The sequence below is a fragment of the Chiloscyllium plagiosum genome, unplaced genomic scaffold (assembly GCF_037043375.1).
Source record: "Chiloscyllium plagiosum isolate Xiang-an unplaced genomic scaffold, Cpla_swu_hap1 HiC_scaffold_24, whole genome shotgun sequence".
Classification (NCBI taxonomy): Eukaryota; Metazoa; Chordata; class Chondrichthyes; order Orectolobiformes; family Hemiscylliidae; genus Chiloscyllium; species Chiloscyllium plagiosum.
In genome coordinates, this window is record NW_028270162.1 from 32,212,110 (window position 1) to 32,231,995 (window position 19,886).

The following is a 19,886-nucleotide window of genomic DNA, read 5'->3' on the forward strand; positions in this document are numbered from 1 at the left end:
CGACTGGCCAAGACATTCCAAAGGTGTGTCATATCATGTCCAACATGTCAACAAAATAATGCCGGTCAAGAGGTGCAATGCATAACAGGGAAAACACTTTTGCCAGGTGGCCCATTTGAGAATATTCATCTTCATTTCATTGAACTGCCGCTTGTTCGTTGCTCTAAGTATTGTTTTGTTATTATTTATGTGTTTAGCAGATGGTTTGAAGCCTTTATGACCACTAATAACAAAGCCTCCATGGTGGTAAAATTAGTCCTGACAGAGATCATACTGAGGTTTGGAGTGCCTTGACAACTTAGTTCAAACAATGGCTCCCACTTTGTAGGGAAAATCAACAAAGAGCTACGTGAGGTGCTGCATATCCAGCAGCAATTCTATTGTGGAGAAAGTGAGGTCTGCAGATGCTGGAGATCAGAGCTGAAAATGTGTTGCTGGAACAGCGCAGCAGGTCAGGCAGCGTCCAGGGAACAGGAGAATCGACGTTTCGGGCATAAGCCTTTGCTTATGCCCGAAACGTCGATTCTCCTGTTCCCTGGACGCTGCCTGATCTGGTGCGCTGTTCCAGCAATACATTTTCAGCAATTCCATTGTGCTTACTACTCTTAAGTGGCAGAAATAGTGGAAAGGGCAAACAGGATTCTTAAAACCAAACTAGATTGATGTTTGAAACAGGCCTCAACTGGTTGAAGGTCTTGCCTTTAGCCTGGTATCATGAGGATCATCCCACACTCGACCATTGGACTGTCAGCAGCAGAACTAATTTATGACTGACTCAGGAGGATCCCTTGGGATGCAGGCACAGACCCATTCATCTACAAAAGACTTAAATATTATGAGATAGGAAATGCAAAGGTACTTACAGCTGCTAACATTGTCTATAAAGTTTCTCCATTCACAGGTAAAGTATGCCTTCAGACCACCATCCACCCCTTCACAACCTGATCCAAGTCCCCCTGGACGCTTTACCCATTGCGCACTCAGTGCCAAGTCACATTCCTGGCAACCTTTTGCAGCGCTTCTGATAGACAATTCACCCCGGAAAGCATCACAACCATTCTAGCGACCCTACCTGCTCTCCTAGCACCAGCACCGCCTGTGGGAGTAGGAGGACACAATGGATTGAATCAGCTCCCCAGTCATGAACGCAAAACGTATTGAAGCTAACAACCGTCCATAAGCTTTTTGTCAGTGGCCTTCCTATGGATATTAAATCATGTGAGCTTTACCTTCTCTTTTGACCTTTGAGAAATATGAAGGTTCACTGATCAAGCTGTTAAATTTGAGAGCAGAACAGGAACAGAAGCAGCAAAGAATGCATTAAATGGCATTCGATTTAATCCCGGTTGGAATTTGCAAAGGTGAACACGAAGATGGCCAAAAGCAAACTGATGGCTACACCTAACCCACAAACATGCCCTTGGGAGCATACTTTATTGCAAGGGACCCTTACGACCTTGCAGGAACAGCACTGATCCCTGCATCTCCAGAGGCCTGGGGTCCCTATCCACTGTAGACAACAGAGCTGACCTCTGCCAGACTGGATTTTGTTTTCAGGAAAATCACTGAAGGAGATTTTGGATAACTGGCTTGTTTCCACTCAACTTGGAAGGGATGGAGTAGTCAGTAAGGACTGAGGATTTAAGAACTTTACTGGTGCAGTTTATTTTTTCCACTTGGGAGGATTCTATCTACTGGTTGTTATAATCATTGTATGTTGTGTGTCAATAACTTGATTAAATACTAGCTGTCAGATTCTTATGAATAAGCTGGTAGCGTCTTTGTTCTCCAATATGTAAGAAATTGGAAGTCCCGGAGTGTATTTTTCTCTCTGGTGGCAATCTAATCATATTCTGTAAATGCTGCAGTTTAAAGGAATAACCTAATCACACATTATTTCTGGAAATAATCTAATTGTTTTCCAGTGGCATGTGACTGTGGGGGAGTGGCAGGGGGTTGTGTCGTGGGCATGACTGACTGTGATGTAAAACCCTGTATAAAGACAGGATGGATCCCTTATTCACAGCTTCGCTTGATATGCCCTGCAAGCATCGTGAAGAGTGTTCATTGATGCTCCAAAAACGTGCACTTGGTGAAATAAATCGTGTATGTTCACAAAAGTTGGCATAGTGCAGATGCATCAAGTGTGTTAAGAATCTCATGAAGGGAACCCAACAAAAGGGATCAGAGAAGTGCAACAACAATACTTCAAAAATGGAGGAAATAAAACCCCTACAACCATCCAAGGAAAAGATCTAACCACTGTCAGAAATGTGGCTTTGCTCCTTAATTTAAATAAAAGCCTGTTTGCACTTAGTAACAATACTGAAAGAAACTATACATAATAGATTCTACATTATAATGACCATGAAGTTAATCATGGTTGAACAATGTAGACTGAATGTTTAAATATTCTAAAATCCTGTTCACTTTTGCTGTTCAGCAAAATGCCTTAGAATTTCCCCTCAGAAGATTAAATAATTCAAATATAATTTATGATTTATCTGATACTTTACCGAAGAAATAATTGTTCAAAGGAGCCATAAACATGACTCCCATAATTGTGCCACACTCAAGCCCACCCCTCATCTGTTATTCACATGCATTTGCAACAGGGGCAAGTAGACAGCAATCAGTACAGAAACCTCGGGTGGTGTACAATAACCTAGCTCAGCTCCAAATTGCACTGCTCCTACAGCCAGCCTAACCAAAACCAGTTTACTCAGCCAGAGACCAAAGATTGAACCAAAGTCCCCGCAGCTCAGTACAACAGAATTCCAACTCTGTTGCACAGTTTTCATAATTTGAAAAAAATTATAGTTGGACTTTCCACTTACATGAAACGCTTCTTTGATCTTCTTTCCTGCATTCGATGTCTTCACTTTCAGGTGCTCCTCGAGCAGCACACTAGATGGCTGAAAAGATAGATACATACTTTTGCTTGCAAATTTTAACAACACTTATGAAATGAAAGCTATATTTTGTCAAATATATTCACCTGAGGTTTCACATTAAATGATGTTTTTTCTGGGTCGCTTTGCATTTCTTTTTCATATCTTTCAACTAAACTTGTGATGAAGTCTTCAATTTCTTGATGAAATTGTCTGAAATTAAAATCAGTGTACAAATCAGAATGGCTGGTGTCAAATTGGAAGTATGCAAAAGAAGCAATAAAACTTAATGATTCTGAAACTTACTTTGAAATATTGTTGTTCATAAACAAGATCTGAACCATTGGACCATCTGTTTTGGAGTCACTCACAACTATTTTACTGGCACAAATAAAAAGTTAGTTTAACATAAACGTTCAAAACTTTGGAAATATGGAATCAAAGCTAAATTAACACTTAGATAGCAAATCAAACACTAACCACTAAACAAAATTACTTTTTGCCCATGTAATCTTATTAAGTTATACAACATGTCAAGAAATGGGTCCATGTCTTATAAGATGCATTAATAGCTTTTAGATAATGGTATTTACAAACCAAAAATTAGAATATACAAACTGGTCAAATATTGCCATGCAACTAATTCACAAGTATAGAAATAAAAGTATATACAATGAAATATAGAATATTTGTGACTGATTTTTATAATTAGACACAATATGACATAGTTCGTGTTTAGAGTTTGAGAGAATGTTGGCTCTCAACTTTCATGTTACCTTGGCTGGGTCAATAGGTTCAACTTCCTCTTCAGTTCCTGATGTTAAATAGCTGTCAAGGAAAACATCCTTACGCACCATACTGACAATAGGCATTCAAGATCAAACCTTAAATATATTTTTCAAAAAATATTTAAATGTGCCAAATAACACATTAAAGTACTACCTCTGCATTACCCAACACATCTTTTACCACACATCATACCAGAAATACAACGGTTACAACAATCCATTTACTCTTTGATTTTCTCTCTTTAAACTTTAAAAGATGAATTACTAAGGATGATACTCAACTCTCAAAATTAAAATAAAGAAATGCTAGACAATATCATGTAAAAACAATATAAATTGGCATCTAACTACGATGTATTTACAATAATCTTTGTTCAAACTGGACAGCATCTACACAATCATGTAGAAAAAGTCAAGTTATTTTCTAATTCTAACTACATATTCATCAGCTTAGCTTTACATCAAAGTAAAACATACAGTACAAGTGCACATTGTGATAATATTCCAAAATTTACTAAGAGGTGGGAAACAAGATCAAGAACATGGCAAGCTGAAAGCATGAGGGGCAAACTCATACAGAACCAAATCTATGGGGAAGCATACAGACTGGCTCACAACCTGAACATGATATTTAAGGTGATTAGAAATTATCAGAATAACCCATTATTAAACATCAGTGCTTAGTATGGCTATAGATACATTCTTTCCCCAATGTGAGAAATGTGCGAAACAGAAAACATATCTATGTGCACAAACCTCCAGGCAGATGGCAGTTTCAAGTGCATATGTGAAGTGCATTAACACCATTACAAAACAGTAAAATCATGCAAAAGTTGCCTTTGCACCTACATTTCAACTATATAGTGCAAATGGAGGCTAAACCCAGGGTTATGGTCTAGTTTTACTCAATCTGGTTTGTCTTCAAACCTGATTGGTTCACAAATTAATCCTGTACACAAAGAATAAATTTGAATACATTATACCTCATTGTTTATTGGAGTCATACACCATGGAAACAGACCCTTCGGTTCACACAATGTTCCCCAAGTAAACTAGTATCACCACCCTCCAAACCTTTCCTATTCATGAACTTACCCAATGTCTTTTAAATGTTGTAACTGTACCTGTATCCACTACTTTCTCTAGTAGTTCTTTCCACACAGGAACGACTGTAAAAAAAAGTTGCTTCCCAATGTCCTTTTTAAATCTTTCTCCTCTCACCTTAAAAATAGGCCCACTAGTTTTGAATGCCCCCACTTGAGGGAAACACCCTTGTCAATGCCCCTCATGATTTTATAAACCTTAAGATCACCTTCAATATCCTATGCTCTAGTGTAAAAAAAGTCTCAGTCTTTCCAGGTATTTAAAAACAAAATCTCAAATGTTCCATTCCCAGAAACATCCTGGAAAATCTTTTCTAAACCCTCTCCAATTTAATTATATTCTTCCTATAGCAAGGCGACCAGAACTGTACACAGTACTCCAAGAGTTGCCTCACCAACATCCTACACAACCTCAACATGACGTCCCAACTCCTATATTCAAAGGAGTGAGCAATGAAGGCAAGTGTGTTAAACACCTTCTTAACCATCCTGTCTACCTGTGACGCAAATTTCAAAAACGTATTGCACTGCAATTTAATTTTTTTACAGAGTCCGACGAACAGTTTAAAATATTGAGTCATATAAATAATGCATATTCATAGCGGTCTGAAAACAGACCATCCAAATCTCCTCCGGAATATAAATGAATAAACTCTACAAGCGTGATAAAAAGGATTTATTTTTTTAAAAAAGCGTTTCAAATTCGCGAAATTTACATCCACTCCTACATTAAAAGTGTATAAAAACGCCCTACGCCTTAAACGTATTTACCCCAAAATGAGAGACAGTTAAATTTTCTCTAACTTTGCATATTTAAGATCGTGTAGCCAGTGTAGGGAACAGTAAAAGAGAACTAAGGGGGAAAAAAACCGGTTGTTTCTAATACGGGTGTTGTTGAGCTTTCTCAGGAAACTGAAATGAAATTAGAAAGAGATTACACATAGGCCTATGATCCGGGCCTATCCGGTGAAGCCAAACCAAGAAGTGAAACCTCTTCAAAAAAATCCAGAATTTAAAAAATACACGGTTAACCGCGATCTGAAAGAACAACAACGAATGCCTGAGGACAGCGAGCGAACGCCGTTAAACCGCCGTTCTGCCCCGTCTCCTTGAACGCGGCTTCTCGACACGAGCCAATCGCTCCCGAGGCGCCCCGTTTGATTTTTCGAGGAACATTTCTTTTAAAAGAAAGGATATTCTCCGCTTTCAGGTAACCTATTCTCTCCTCGCATTCCAACAGTTTCTCCCTCATAGCCTCTGCCTCACCCACATCTTCAGAGTCGTTAAAGCGGATGTGCGAAGGTTTTGAATCATCAAACTCATCAAACAACTCGCGGTCCCCGAAATCCAAATCCACCCTCTCGGCGGCCATCTTGTCACTAGGCGGCAAGTGACGTGTCGGGTTAAAGGGCGGGGTTCAGAGTGCAGGCCATTGTGACCCTTCGGGCTGGTTTCGTGGTGATTGACGGAACCGTTTATTAACCGTCTGTTGTTCTGACTGCTCATACGAATGCAGCATCGTGGTCTCACATTAGTGAGAGAGCCGCGTTCGTGAGTCTTCCGTCAATGTTAAGACCAGCTGTTAACATGCAGAAAAAGCTGGCAGCGCAATATGTGAAATGCTAGTTCAATTTCCAAGTCAAGAACTGGCAGAAAGGGCAGGAGAATTGTTCTAGGAAATAGAACCGGCAGAGACACGATGGGCCGAACGACCTCCTTCTACGCTGTAATACATCTGTGACTCTGAGAACGATTGAGATTTTGGTGGGCCTGGATCACTTACTGACGAGGAGCGACAGTATCGGGGACAGTCGTCTTTCTCATTCAAGAGTTCATTAGTCTTACGCATTTAAAACGTACCTTTTTAATCTTGGAGTTTCTCTCGGAACAGGAACCAACTTCATCGTGAGATCTGACTAATTCTGTTCCTCCAAGGAATGTTGCAAAAAAATTAATCATGGCAACTGTTGAACGTTTTCCCCTGCGTTTACCAGAATGGAGTGTGGGTCTCCGGAAATTCAGATATGTATTCTTGAGTCCTCCCAATTCAGTTAATGTGTGTCAAGAGTTTCAGGCGAAGGTTCGTGTTATCTAAATTAATAAAATTAGAGTGTTTGTTGTTTTCTCACAGCATTTAAATGTCTTACGATTTTGGATGATAAAGTGTGAATTCACTAACTTTTAAAATGCCCATTATTAAACAGAAAAGGGTAAGATGACAGCTGTAATTTTAACATGTATCATATTCGTCAACTTAGTTTATACAATATAAAAGTTTATATTTTGGAAAATGGAAAATAATTAGAATGGATAAAGTGTTGGTTTTAGTGTAGTTTCTCTATCCATAACAATTGAAAATGCTAAAGCAATGTATATCTGAATTATTGCTTTCTTGCAATGTTCAAATAAGTAAAAATATGAATCAGTTTGTAAGCTTCCTTGCTGAGCTGGAAGGTTTGTTTTCAGATGTTTTGTTGCCATACTAGGTAACATCATAAGTGAGCCTCCGGTGAAACACTGGTGTTCAGTCCCACTATCTATTTATGTGTCTTGGTCTGTTAAGGTGGGTGATATCATTTCCGGTTCTTCTTCTCAGAGATTGGGAAATGGGGTACAAATCGATGTGTTTATTGATGAACTCCATCAATTAAAAACATTGATTTGGTCCCCATTTCCCAACCTTTATTGCCATTGTCATTTCCAATACCAGATGGTCCGCCTGATTTAATTTTCTTTATTGAAACTTCATACCAATTGATACAACTGAGTGGCTTGCCAGGCTATTTCACAGGGCAATTTAGAGTAACTACATTGCTCTGTGTCTGGAGTTGCATGTAGGGCAGATGTTAGTGAATTAGATGGGGTTTTCCTTCAATCAGCAGTGGTTTTGTGGTCCTTGTTAGGTTGTTAATTCCTGATATTTATGAAATTCAATTTCCACTATCTGCTAAGGTGGTATTCAAACCTGTGTCCTGAGAACGTTACCTGAATTTCTGGATGAATAGTCCAGCGATAATACCAGAAGGCCATCACCTTCCCACTTGAACTTAAAGGATGATGTGGAGGAGCCGGTGTTGGACTGGAGTGGACAATCGATTAAAAATCACACTACGCCAGGTTATAATCAACCATGAGAAAGTGAGGACTGCAGATGCTGGAGATCAGAGCTGAAAAATGTTTTGCTGGAAAAGCGCAGCAGGTCAGGCAGCATCCAAGGAGCAGGAGAATCCACGTTTTGGGCATAAGCCCTTCTTCAGGAATGAGGAAGGTGTGCCAAGCAGGCTAAGGTAAAAGGTAGGGAGGAGGGATTTGGGGGAGGGGCGTTGGGAATGAGCTAGGTGGATGGAGGTTAAGGTGTGGGTGATAGGCCGGAGAGGGGGTGAGGACGGAGAGGTCAGGAAGAAGATTGCAGGGCAAGAAGGCGGTGCTGAGTCCGAGGGTTGGGACTGAGATAAGGTGGGGGGAGGGGAAATGAGGAAGCTGGAGAAATCTGCATTCATCCCTTGTGGTTGGAGGGTTCCTAGGCGGAAGATGAGGCGCTCTTCCTCCAGGCGTCGTGTTGCCGTGGTCTGGCGATGGAGGAAGTCCAGGACCTGTATGTCCTTGGCGGAGTAGGAGGGGGAGTTAAAGTGTTCAGCCATGGGTTGGTGTGGGTGTCCCAGAGGTGTTCTCTGAAACGTTCTGCAAGTAGGCAGCCTGTCTCCCCAATGTAGAGGAGGCCATATTGGGTGCAGTGGATGCAGTAAATGGTGTATGTGGAGGTGCAGGTGAATTTGTGACGGATATGGAAGGATCTCTTGGGGCCTTGGAGGGAAGTGAGGGGGGAGGTGTGGGTGCAAGTTTTGCATTTCTTGCAGTTGCAGGGAAAGGTGCCGGGAGTGGAGGTTGGGTTGGTGGGGGGTATGGACCTGACGAGGGAATCGCGGAGGGAGTGGTCTTTCCGGAACGGTGTTAGGAGAGGGGAGGGAAATATATCCTTGGTGGTGGGGTCTGTTTGGAGGTGGCGGAAATGACAAAGGATGATACGGTGTATCTGGAGGTTGGTGGATTGGTAGGTGAGGACCAGTGGGGGTTCTGTCCTGGTGGCGATTGGAGGTGCGGGGTTCAAGGGCGGAGGAGCAGGAAGTGGAGGAGATGCGGTGGAGAGCATCGTCAACCACGTCTGAGGGGAAATTGCGGTCTTTGAAGAAGGAGGCCATCTGGGTTGTTCGGTATTGGAATTGGTCCTCCTGGGAGCAGATGTGGCGGAGGCGAAGGAATTGGGAATATGGGATGGCGTTTTTACAGGGGGCAGGGTGGGAGGAGGTGTAATCTAGGTAGCTGTGGGAGTTGGTTGGTTTATAGTAAATGTCTGTGTTGAGTCGGTTGCCCAAGATAGAAATGGAGAGGTCTCGGAAGGGGAGGGAGGAGTCTGAGACGGTCCAGGTAAATTTGAGGTCGGGGTGGAAGGTGTTCGTAAAGTGGATGAACTGTTAAACCTCCTCATGGGAGCACGAGGTAGCACCAATACAGTCATCGATGTAGCGGAGGAAAAGGTGAGAGGTGGTGCCAATGTAGCTGCGGAAGATGGACTGTTCCACATATCCAACGAAGAGGCAGGCATAGCTGGGCCCATGCGGGTGCCCATGGCTACTCCTTTGGTTTGGAGGAAGTGGGAGGATTGGAAAGAGAAGTTGTTCAGAGTAAGGACCAGTTCAGACAGTCGAAGGAGGGTGTCAGTGGAAGGGTACTGGTTGGTTCGGCGGAAAAGGAAGAAGCGGAGGGCTTTGAGGCCTCCGTGATGGGGAATGGAGGTGTATAGGGACTGGATGTCCATGGTGAAGATAAGACGTTGGGGGCCGGGGAAGTGAAAATCGTGAAGGGCGTGGGTGGTGTCCTGAACGTAGGTGGGGAGTTCTGGACTAAGGGTGACAGGACCGTGTTGAGGTATGCAGAGATGAGTTCGGTGGGGCAGGAGCAGCCTGAGACAATGGGTCGGCCGGGGCAGTCAGGTTTGTGGATTTTGGGCGGAAGGTAGAAACTGGTGGTGCGGGGTTGTGGGACTATGAGGTTGGAGGCAGATCCCCTGAGGTGATGAGGTTATGGATGGTTTAGTCAGGTTATAGTCCAGTAGGTTTATTTGGAAGCATTAGCTTTCGGAGCGCTGCTCCTTCATCGGGTGGTTTGGAGAATAAGACCATAAGACACAGAATTTATAGCAAAAGATTACAGTGTCATGCAACTGAAATGATACATTGATCAAACCTGGATTGCTGTTAAGTCTTTCATCTTTTAGAATGAGTTGCAGGTTTCGGTTCATTAATATATAAATCCCAAAACTACTTTTAAGTCACCTTCTCAAGATAACTTAGGTTTTTGTAACAAAAGGTGACATCTCAGCTCAGACAATGCATTAAAAGTGTGAGGTTAGTCTGTCTGATTCCTAATTTTGAGTCAGACAGGTTCTATTTCCAAAGTGGAATTTATAAACTATTACATGCATTGACTGCCAGCAGATTGTGCATCTTTGAAGCAAAATAGAATGTATCTGCAAATGCAAATTCACCTCATTGACTTGTATGTGTGTGCGCCTGCATGAGAGAGTGAGTGTGCATGTGAATGAGTGTGTGTTTGCACGTGTGAAAGGTTGTTAAAGTGTCTGTGTGAGTGCAATAGAATATAAGCCTATAAGGTGTGGTTTGGGTGATGCCATGAACCCAGAGTCCTGGTTGAGGCCATCCTCATGGGTACCGAACTTGGCCATCAGTCTCTGCTTGGCCACTTTGTGTTATTGGAGAAAGTGAGGACTGCAGATGCTGGAGATCAGAGCTGAAAATGTGTTGCTGGAACAGCGCAGCAGGTCAGGCAGCATCCAGGGAACGGGAGAATCGACGTTTCGGGCATAAGCCCTTCTTCAGGAATGAGGAAAGTGTGTCCAACAGGCTAAGATAAAGGTAGGGAGGAGGGACGGGGGAGGGGCGTTGGAAATGCGATAGGTGGAAAGAGGTCAAGGTGAGGGTGATAGGTCAGAGTGGGGTGGGGGCGGAGACGTCAGGAAGAAGATTGCTCCAACAGGCTAAGATACTTTCCTCATTCCTGAAGAAGGGCTTATGTCTGAAACGTTGATTCTCCTGTTCCTTGGATGCTGCATGACCTGCTGCACTGTTCCAGCAACACATTTTTAGCTCTGATCTCCAGCATCTGCAGATCTCACTTTCTCCTCGAAGATTTTAACCTACTGCAAATCCTCTTACAAGGATGCCTTCCTTGAAGAAGCTCTCTTCCTCCCTCTACAAAGATTTCAGTGAGTCCCTCTCTCACTGCACACCCCAAGTCATCTCCTCTGCACAGAAGCTCTTCAGCCACACGACGGTTGGAGGAAGAGCGCCTCATCTTCCACCTAGGAACCCTCCAACCACAAGGGATGAACTCGGATTTCACCAGTTTCCTCATTTTCCCCTCCCCCCCACCTTGTCTCAGTCAAATCCCTCGAACTCAGCACCGCCTTCCTAACCTGCAATCTTCTTCCTGACCTCTCTGCCCCCACCCCACTCTGACCTATCACCCTCACCTTGACCTCTTTCCACCTATCGTATTTCCAACGCCCCTCCCCCAAGTCCTTCCTCCCTACCTTTTATCTTAGCCTGCTGGACACACTTTCCTCATTCCTGAAGAAGGGCTTATGCCCGAAACGTCGATTCTCCTGTTCCCTGGATGCTGCCTGACCTGCTGCGCTGTTCCAGCAACCCATTTTCAGCACTTTGTGTTATTGCCTATCCTGAAGTCTGCCTTGGAGGATGGTCACCCAAAGATCCGAGGCTGAATGTCCCCGACTGGGAAGGAACACCCCTGTTTGGTGATTGTTGCGTGGTGTTCATTCATCCATTGTTGTAGCGTCTGCTTGGTCTTGCCAATGTGCTATGCCTAGGGGCATCCTCCAAACCAAAGGGATAGCCATGGGCACCCACATGGGGCCAAGCTATGTCTGCCTCTGTTGGGTACGTGGAACAGTCCATCTTCCACAGTTACACCAGTACCACCCCCACCTGTGTCTCCGCTACAGTGATGACTGTATCGGCGCTACCTTATGCTTCCACAAGGAGGTTAAACATCCGCTTCATCAACACCTTTCACCCTAACCTCAAATTCACCTGGACCATCTTGGACACCTCCCTCCCCTTCCTGGATCAACTAATTACAGACATCTACTACAACCCAATCGATTCCCACAACTACCTAGACTACATCTTCTTCTACCCTACCTCCTGTAAAAACGGCATCCCTTTTTTCCAATTCCTCCGACTCCTCCACATCTGTTCCCAGAATGACCAATTTCACCTGAAAAAAATCCCAGATGGTGTCCTTCTTTCAAGATCGCAATTTCCTCTCACGTGGTCAACGATGCCCTCGAGTGCGTCCCCTCCATCTCCCACATCACCGCCCTTGAACCCCACCTCTCCCAACGCAGCAAAGACAGAAACCACCCCCCACGTCTTCACCTTCCATGCTACCAACCTCCGCATGCATCACAGCATCCTCAGCCAATTCCGCCACATACAAATGGACCACACCACCAGAGACGTAGTTCCCTTCCCACCCCTATCAGCGTTCCAGTGAGACCATTCCCTCCGTGTCTCCCTCATCAGATCCATGCCGCCCACCAACCTACACCGTTGCACCCAATGTGGTATCCTCGACATCCGGGAGACAGGACGCCTACTTACAAATCGCTTCAGAGAACATCTCTGGGATACCTGCACCCACCAACCCCACCACCCTGTGGCTGAGCACTTCAATTCCTCCTCCCACTCCATCAAGGAAATGCAGTCCTGGGCCTCCTCCATTGCCAAACCCTCACCACCTGACACCTGGAGGAAGAACACCTCATATTCTGCCTTGGGACCCTGCAACCATAGGGGATCAATGTGGACTTCAACATTTTCCTCATTTCCCCTCCCCCCACATTATCGCCTTCTCCCTCACCTTCATCTACCTATCACTTTCTCAGCTACCATCCCCCTCCCCCTCACATTTATCATTCAGCCCCCGAGCCAATAAGCCTCATTCCTGATGAAGGGCTTATGCCCGAAACATTTGATTCTCCTACTCCTTGGATGCTTCCTGATCCTCTGTGCTTTTCCAACACCATACTCTTGACTTTAAGCATCCTTGCCTACAGGGTATGAGATAGACAACATTGGCCGAGTCACATGAGTACCTGCAGCGTACACCGTGTATGATAAAGGAGCAGTGCGTTGAAAGCTAGTGCTTCCAAATAAACCTGTTAGACTATAACCTAGTGCTGTATGATTTTGAACTTAAAGGAGTCATTAACATACCTCATATTTTTTAACTTTTTTTTGCACGTAGAAAATAATTAAACAGCAATTAAAGAAAAATTGCGATCCATATTCTTACAACACAAAATCCATGTTCCCAACATTGTGTTCTCATCATAAAACAAAACATCCTTCTTCAACAACAGAATAATTTCATAGGGCAAGCATTTCTGTTTATAAAGCAGTCTGACAGTTGGTGAAATTGTATCTATTCAGTTCATTTCAGAAATACCTTTTTTCTCACAACATTTCCTTCACTCTAGCAGTATTAATTAGAGTCATAGAGATGTACAGCATGGAAACAGACCCTTCGGTCCAACCCATCCATGCCGACCAGATATCTCAACCCAATCTAGTCCCACCTGCCAGCACCCGGCCCATATCCCTCCAAACCCTTCCTATTCATATACCCATCCAAATGCCTCTTAAATGTTGCAATTGTACCAGCCTCCACCACATCCTCTGGCAGCTCATTCCATACACATACCAACCTCTGTGTGAAAAAGTTGCCCCTCAGGTCTCTTTTATATCTTTCCCCTCTCACCATAAACCTATGCCCTCTAGTTCTGGACTCCCCAACTCCAGGGAAAAGACTTTGTCTATTTATCCTATCCATGCCCCTCATAATTTTGTAAACCTCTATAAGGTCACCCCTCAGCCTCCGACGCTCCAGGGAAAATGACCCCAGCCTGTTCAGCCTCTCCCTGTAGCTCAGATCCTCCAACCCTGGCAACATCCTTGCAAATCTTTTCTGAACCCTTTCAAGTTTCACAACATCTTTCTGATAGGAAGGAGACCAGAATTGCACACAATATTTCAACAGTGGCCTAACCAATGTCCTGTACAGCCGCAAATGACCTCCCAACTCCTGTACTCAATACTCTGACCAATAAAGGAAAGCATACCAAACGTCTTCTTCACTATCCTATCTACCTACAACTCCACTTTCAAGAAGCTATGAATCTGCACTCCAAGGTCTCTTTGTTCAGCAACACTCCCTAGAACCTTACCATTAAGTGTATAAGTCCTGCTAAGATTTGCTTTCCCAAAATGCAGCACCTCGCATTTATCTGAATTAAACTTCATCTGCCACTTCTTAGCCCATTGGCCCATCTGGTCAAGATCCTGTTGTAATCTGAGGTATCCCTCTTTGCTGTCCACGACACCTCCAATTTTGGTGTCATCTGCAAACTTACTAATTGTACCTCTTATGCTCGCATACTCTTTGTTGAATGAGCACTGCCCTAAAGAGCGCAGCATAACATTCTGTGTAATTAGAATCAAGTAACTTCAAAGAATGTGGCCTGAAAAATTTGGGTGCCATGCTGTAAAATTGCTGCTTTTCCATCACTATCTGTACCTTACCTGGACCTTTCCATTCTTTCTGATCTTCTCTCGTGATACAGTATGTGCCTTTGAATTAAAGTTTATTAGTTTACTTCTGATAGCTTTAAATAGTGCCATACGGCTTGCCAAGCTTTTTGTGAAACATTAGCCTTAATTAATGCCTTACTCACTCCATGTAATGTATTCAAGTGCTCTGAAAAGTTGAAGTTAATTGGTATCCCCTTCTGAAGTCAGGGAATGATTTACTCTGCTTCCGAAAAAAAATTTGGCTTTCTCCCGAAAACCAGTTGATAGAGTCATCAAGATGTATGGCACAGAAACAGACCCTTCAGTCCAAACTGTCCATGCTGACCAGATATCTCAATCTAATCTAGTCCCACTTGCCAGCACCCAGCCCATGTCCCTCCAAATCCTACCTATTCATGTACTCATCCAGATGCCTTTTAAATGTTGCAATTATACCAGCTGCCACCACTTCCTCTGGCAGCTCATTCCATACATGAACCACTTTCTGCGTGAAAAAGTTGATCCTTAGGTCTCTTTTATATCTTTCTCCTCTCACCATAAACCTATGCTCTCTAGTTCTGGACTCCCCCACCCCAGGGAAAAGACTTTGTCTATTTATCCCATCCATGCCCCTCATGATTTTATAAACCTCTATAAAGTCACCCCTCAGCCTCTGCGCTCCAGGGAAAACAGCCCCAGCCTATTCAACCTTTCCAACCCTGGTAACATCCTTGTAAATGTTTTCTGAACCCTTTCAAGTTTCACAACATCCTTCCAATAGGAAGGAGACCAGAATTGCACACAATATTCCAAAAGTGTCCTAACCAATGTCCTGTATAGTTGCAACGTGACCTCCCAACTCCTGTGCTCAATACTCTTTGACTAATAAAGGAAATCATACCTTGCTCACTATCCTTTCAAGGAGGTATGAATCTGAACTCCAAGGTCTCTTTGTTCAGCAACACTACCCAGGACCTTACCATTAAGTGTATAAGTCCTGCTAAGATTCACTTTCCCAAAATGAGGCACTTCAAATTTATCAAACTTAAACTTCATCTGCTACCCCTCAGCCCATTGGCCAATCTGATCAAGGTCCCTTTGTAATCTGAGGTAACCTTCTTCACTGTTCACTACACCTCTAATTTAGGTGTCTTCTGCAAACTTTTATGTTAATGACAAAAGCAATAGACCCAGCACCGATCCTTATGGCACTCCACTGGTCACAGGCCTCCAGTCTGAAAAACAACCCACCACCATCACCCTCTGTCTTCTACCTTTGAGCTAGTTCTGTATCCAAATGGCTAATTCTCCTGGTATTCCATGAGATCGAACCTTGCTAACCAGTCTACCATGGGGAACCTTGTCAAACACCTTACCGAAGTCCATATAAATCACAATACACACAATTGACCCCAACCATTTGCAGTGAGTTCTTTACATGGACTGCACATGCCAGCCCAGATGCTAATTTACAACTTGATTGGCTTCATAGTATTTTATGACGCATTTCATCTTTTACGGGTGATTTTTTAAAAAACTTTGTGCTATTCAATACCACAATATTATATTTTCACATTTATCCACTAGATCCAAACTCTCTTACCTCCTACCTTACTGTCAGTTCAGAATTTAACTGGTATCCCAGTCTGGTCTGTATCTATTTTTCCATTACTTATCCATTATTACTATTTTCTCTGTACTGTATATTATTGTTGGTAGGTTCTATCTAGTTACTGTGTCTATGAAGTGCAAGATCATTTTTTTGTTCACCTCATCACACACCTTTAAGCCCATTCTAAATATTGTGAAAGTCTCTTCGTCATGGGACTTTCACTGTGGGCTGTGATGGTATCCTTCTTTATATTCTATAAATATCCACTTTTATTGATGGTGTGTCCTAAACTTTAAGGGATGCTTTCATGGTTGAAAAGTAAAGTAGTTTTTGGTTACTTGAGTATAAAATGTGTGAAAGTTATCACCGTCCTCAAAATTCTCCATATTAAACTACATTAAAGCCAATACTCTCTCCTGATACCACTTTAGGATAGGAAATAGCAAACCCAATCATTGAAAAAAAAATGCAAAAGTAAAATTTTAGTTTAGCTGATATGTTATGTTTTTGGTACTAAATTCCTTAGCCTGGAGAAATTAATTACAGGTTTGCAAAAACTAAACAATTAGGATCTGCATGTGCAGTGGGCTATTAGTGGAAGTTAGTACATTAAAATCACTTAACTGAGCAGGACGAGGCATTCGTAGGTTTCCCAATATTTGTTCAACAAAAATTAATCTTCCTTCTTATGCATTAACAAGGAATTGAATCAGAAGATTCTCAGTCACAGCCATGACCGATCTAACCATCCCCCATCCCAAAAAAACATTAACGGTGAGCCATATTGGCTGATTATTGGAAAATAGCAAACCTACCTTGCTCAAGTATTTGTTTGTTAAGTCTTGTGAAGAATTACCTCAGTAAGAATGTGGTATGATGCATGAAAAATTAACAAAAGAAAAAGACCATGGATTTGAATTGAGTAATAGACAATTCTTACAATTTTAATTCCTCTTTCCATCATCTTCAGGCGAACTTGACACCTCTTTTTCTTGGTGCTGATGTTGTTGCAAAAACTGGCATCCGCACTGAAAATCATCCAAGAATCCATGCAAGATTTGCAAAGAAAGGATTAGCAACCAAGCTCAGCTTTGGTGCAGGTATTATATTCATTTTCTTTTTAATGTAGCAATTAATTAACAAGGATATTCAAACAAATGTTTGCAAATCTGTGAGGAAAATGTTTCTTTAATGTTTCATGACTTACTTCAGCTACATCCTGCTTCCAAGATAATTAAGGACGGTGGAGACTACTTAACCCAGTTTAGTTATCATTCCTATTTTGATGATCAGAAAGAACCTAAAGTTTTTCCATTGCTTCTTAACCAATTCTTCCTTGAATAATTTCATTCAGCTGTACCTTACCATTTGGATATCCAGTGCCTGTAGTGATCATTCTTTGCACAAAAAAAACTTTTAATATCAGTTCTGAAAATCCTTATATATCTTTACATAAAATAATTTTTAGTTTTTCATAATTCAAATACCCTTTCATAAGAATTGACAGTGTTTTTTTCTCTTCCTTGCTTTATTTCCAGGCTTAAATGTCTCCATTTCTTTGTTTTGCTGACAAGAACTTGACATAGTACTCAGGATCTGGTGCAACCAGACTGCTATACAGTTTGCTCATAACTTTCTTTGACATCTTAATGAACAAGATGGTCAGAGATTATCAGAGTAGGTGAGAATTTGTGGTTAAGGTCACAATCAGATCAACCATGATCATATTGAATGGCAGAGCAGACTTGATGATACGAATGGCCTACCCCCGTTCTAAATTTGTATGTTTGTATACTTGTAATTGGCTATTTTGTGACCAGCTTTTTACCACTTCTATGTGTGGCATTGCCCTCACTGCTATCCTTGTTTTTTTTCAATGTTCTCCCTATTTCTGATGATGGCCTCTGCTGTTATCTCCTTTGCAGCCATTCAAATCGGAAGGTTATCCATAAAAGAAAGTTAATTGCAGCCCCTTTCCATAATGGTTCTTCTGCACTTCTCTTCTACACACATTTATAATTTTTACAATTGTTTACTTTCAGAATTTCGATTTGAAGGATTGAAGGTACCAACTGTGGTGAACAATTTGTGGTTTTACAGCATTCAGGGACTGTTTCAAGTTGCTTTTGAAATGTACACGAAAGACCAACAGTTAGAAGTCCTTGTTGTACTTCAGGTACTATTAGCATTTGAAAGAAATATGTCATTTGTAAAAGATTTTTAAGTTATTGAATTATTCTGAGCTGAAAAGCACTATTTGGCATCATATATTTTCATGTATATACAACTTAAAATGATACTTCTTTCCCTATGTGCTCTATTAATTTGGATATTGCAATACAAAACTCTAGTATTTTACAATAATTAAAATGTTTTTTGATGACTTAATTAAAATGTTACTCCTGAACAAGTTCTGTGCAGGGAGATTATAGTACTGTAATACAAACCTGGAGGACCATTGTCCACAATTGTGGGTTTTGACTAATGAATGACATGTCTTGACAAATTGCTGAATTCCTAATTTACCTACATTGACAAAGGATGTGCTCAGCTCTGATGAAAATTAATGCAAGTTAGTTTTCAATCAACGAGGAAAGTTGATACTTTGAACTACTTTTTTTTTCTTTATAGGATTTGTGGAAAGCAAGGATAAATGACCCTAATCTGAATGAAAAGTATGATATTAAGATTCTGCAAAATTACCCTAAAGAAGGATTGCTTGAAAAACACACTCTTGAAATAAGTGACAACAGAAGTTATAATGCATTGCATTCAAGCATTCAAGGTGGTAATCCTGAACCTGATATCAATGTATATAGGACAGCTGCTTCACCTTTGGATTCTACCCACAATAACATCATTGTTAATCAGGATGACCATAACTATTGTATGCAAGAAGAAAGAATTCTACTGGAAACTGAAAAACCTTGTGCGGATAACCAATTAAATGTGGAGGCTTTGGAATATGATTCTTTGTCTATTAGATTTAGATCAGTTTATCAGGCTTTTAAAGTTTTACCATTTCAAATACAAAAGGAACATGAGAAAACAATTAGACAGTTGCTTGATTTTGTAGAACTCCTAATAGGTGAAAATATATCTGCACAGAAATTGGCTGATATGATGCTACAACTGCTGACACATCTTCAAGACATCATTGTCAAAACAGAAACCACTGCAACGGGAGCTAATTCCATTTATTGTAGTCACATGCTTTATAGTGTAAGTAACTGGTTGGGACATCAATTTTATTCTGCTAATGGCTTGATCAGCAAGCAAGTAGAAGAGTTTAAAACAACTCACATCGACAGAATCACAGACTTGCCACCTGCTGAGGATTTGGTAGATAAATTATTTCCTGAAGCAATGAAGGTTTTGCTGTTAAGCTGGATGGGGCTTGATGATAATTCTGCATTGTGGAAACGGCAAAGTGAATATCCAATTGTGCTGCTTATATTAGAGTTTGCTAATCATAATCTAATCACTGGTGTTGCTCATGTACTGTATTCTAGTTTGATCTGTAAATAAATAGGAGGTTGAACAGGACTTAACCTAGATATCAATGCTTAAATTTAGATATATTTTGAAGATGTTATGTGATGTTGAGCAATAAATAATTTCAGAATCTGCAAAGAGATTTGGAAATGTTATTTTTGCTAAATCTCAATTATCATAAACCTTGGTTTGTTATCAGGGGTGGATGGGATAATCTGAGCAATGGACTAAGTCTGAGAGAAACAAGAAGCAGACACTAGTTGTCTGAAATAAAAACAGAAAATGTAGGAGACACGCAGTGAGTGAAAAGGAGACAAGTTCATATA

The 19,886-nt window shown here is 41.7% G+C and overlaps 2 protein-coding genes across 2 annotated transcripts in view; one reads left to right on the forward strand and one right to left on the reverse strand.

Moving 5' to 3' along the window:
* zcchc8 (zinc finger, CCHC domain containing 8) overlaps positions 1–6,169 on the reverse strand; it is a 28,173-nt gene extending 22,004 nt beyond the window's left edge. The window contains exons 1-5 of the mRNA XM_088000056.1: positions 5,978–6,169; positions 3,668–3,708; positions 3,198–3,272; positions 2,999–3,104; positions 2,838–2,915 (exon numbers count right to left, since the gene is read on the reverse strand). Coding sequence (XP_087856182.1) covers positions 2,838–2,915; positions 2,999–3,104; positions 3,198–3,272; positions 3,668–3,708; positions 5,978–6,154 — 477 coding nt within the window. The 5' untranslated portion in view covers positions 6,155–6,169. The remainder of the gene's footprint in view (positions 1–2,837; positions 2,916–2,998; positions 3,105–3,197; positions 3,273–3,667; positions 3,709–5,977) is intronic.
* A 57-nt stretch (positions 6,170–6,226) lies between these two features.
* On the forward strand, positions 6,227–19,611 carry LOC122562690 (uncharacterized). Its single transcript, XM_043715767.2, has 4 exons — positions 6,227–6,862; positions 17,036–17,165; positions 18,108–18,241; positions 18,697–19,611. The coding sequence occupies exons 1-4, from the start codon at positions 6,740–6,742 to the stop codon at positions 19,591–19,593; spliced, it is 1,284 nt and encodes a 427-aa protein (XP_043571702.2). The 5' UTR covers positions 6,227–6,739; the 3' UTR covers positions 19,594–19,611.
* Positions 19,612–19,886: the final 275 nt, after the last annotated feature.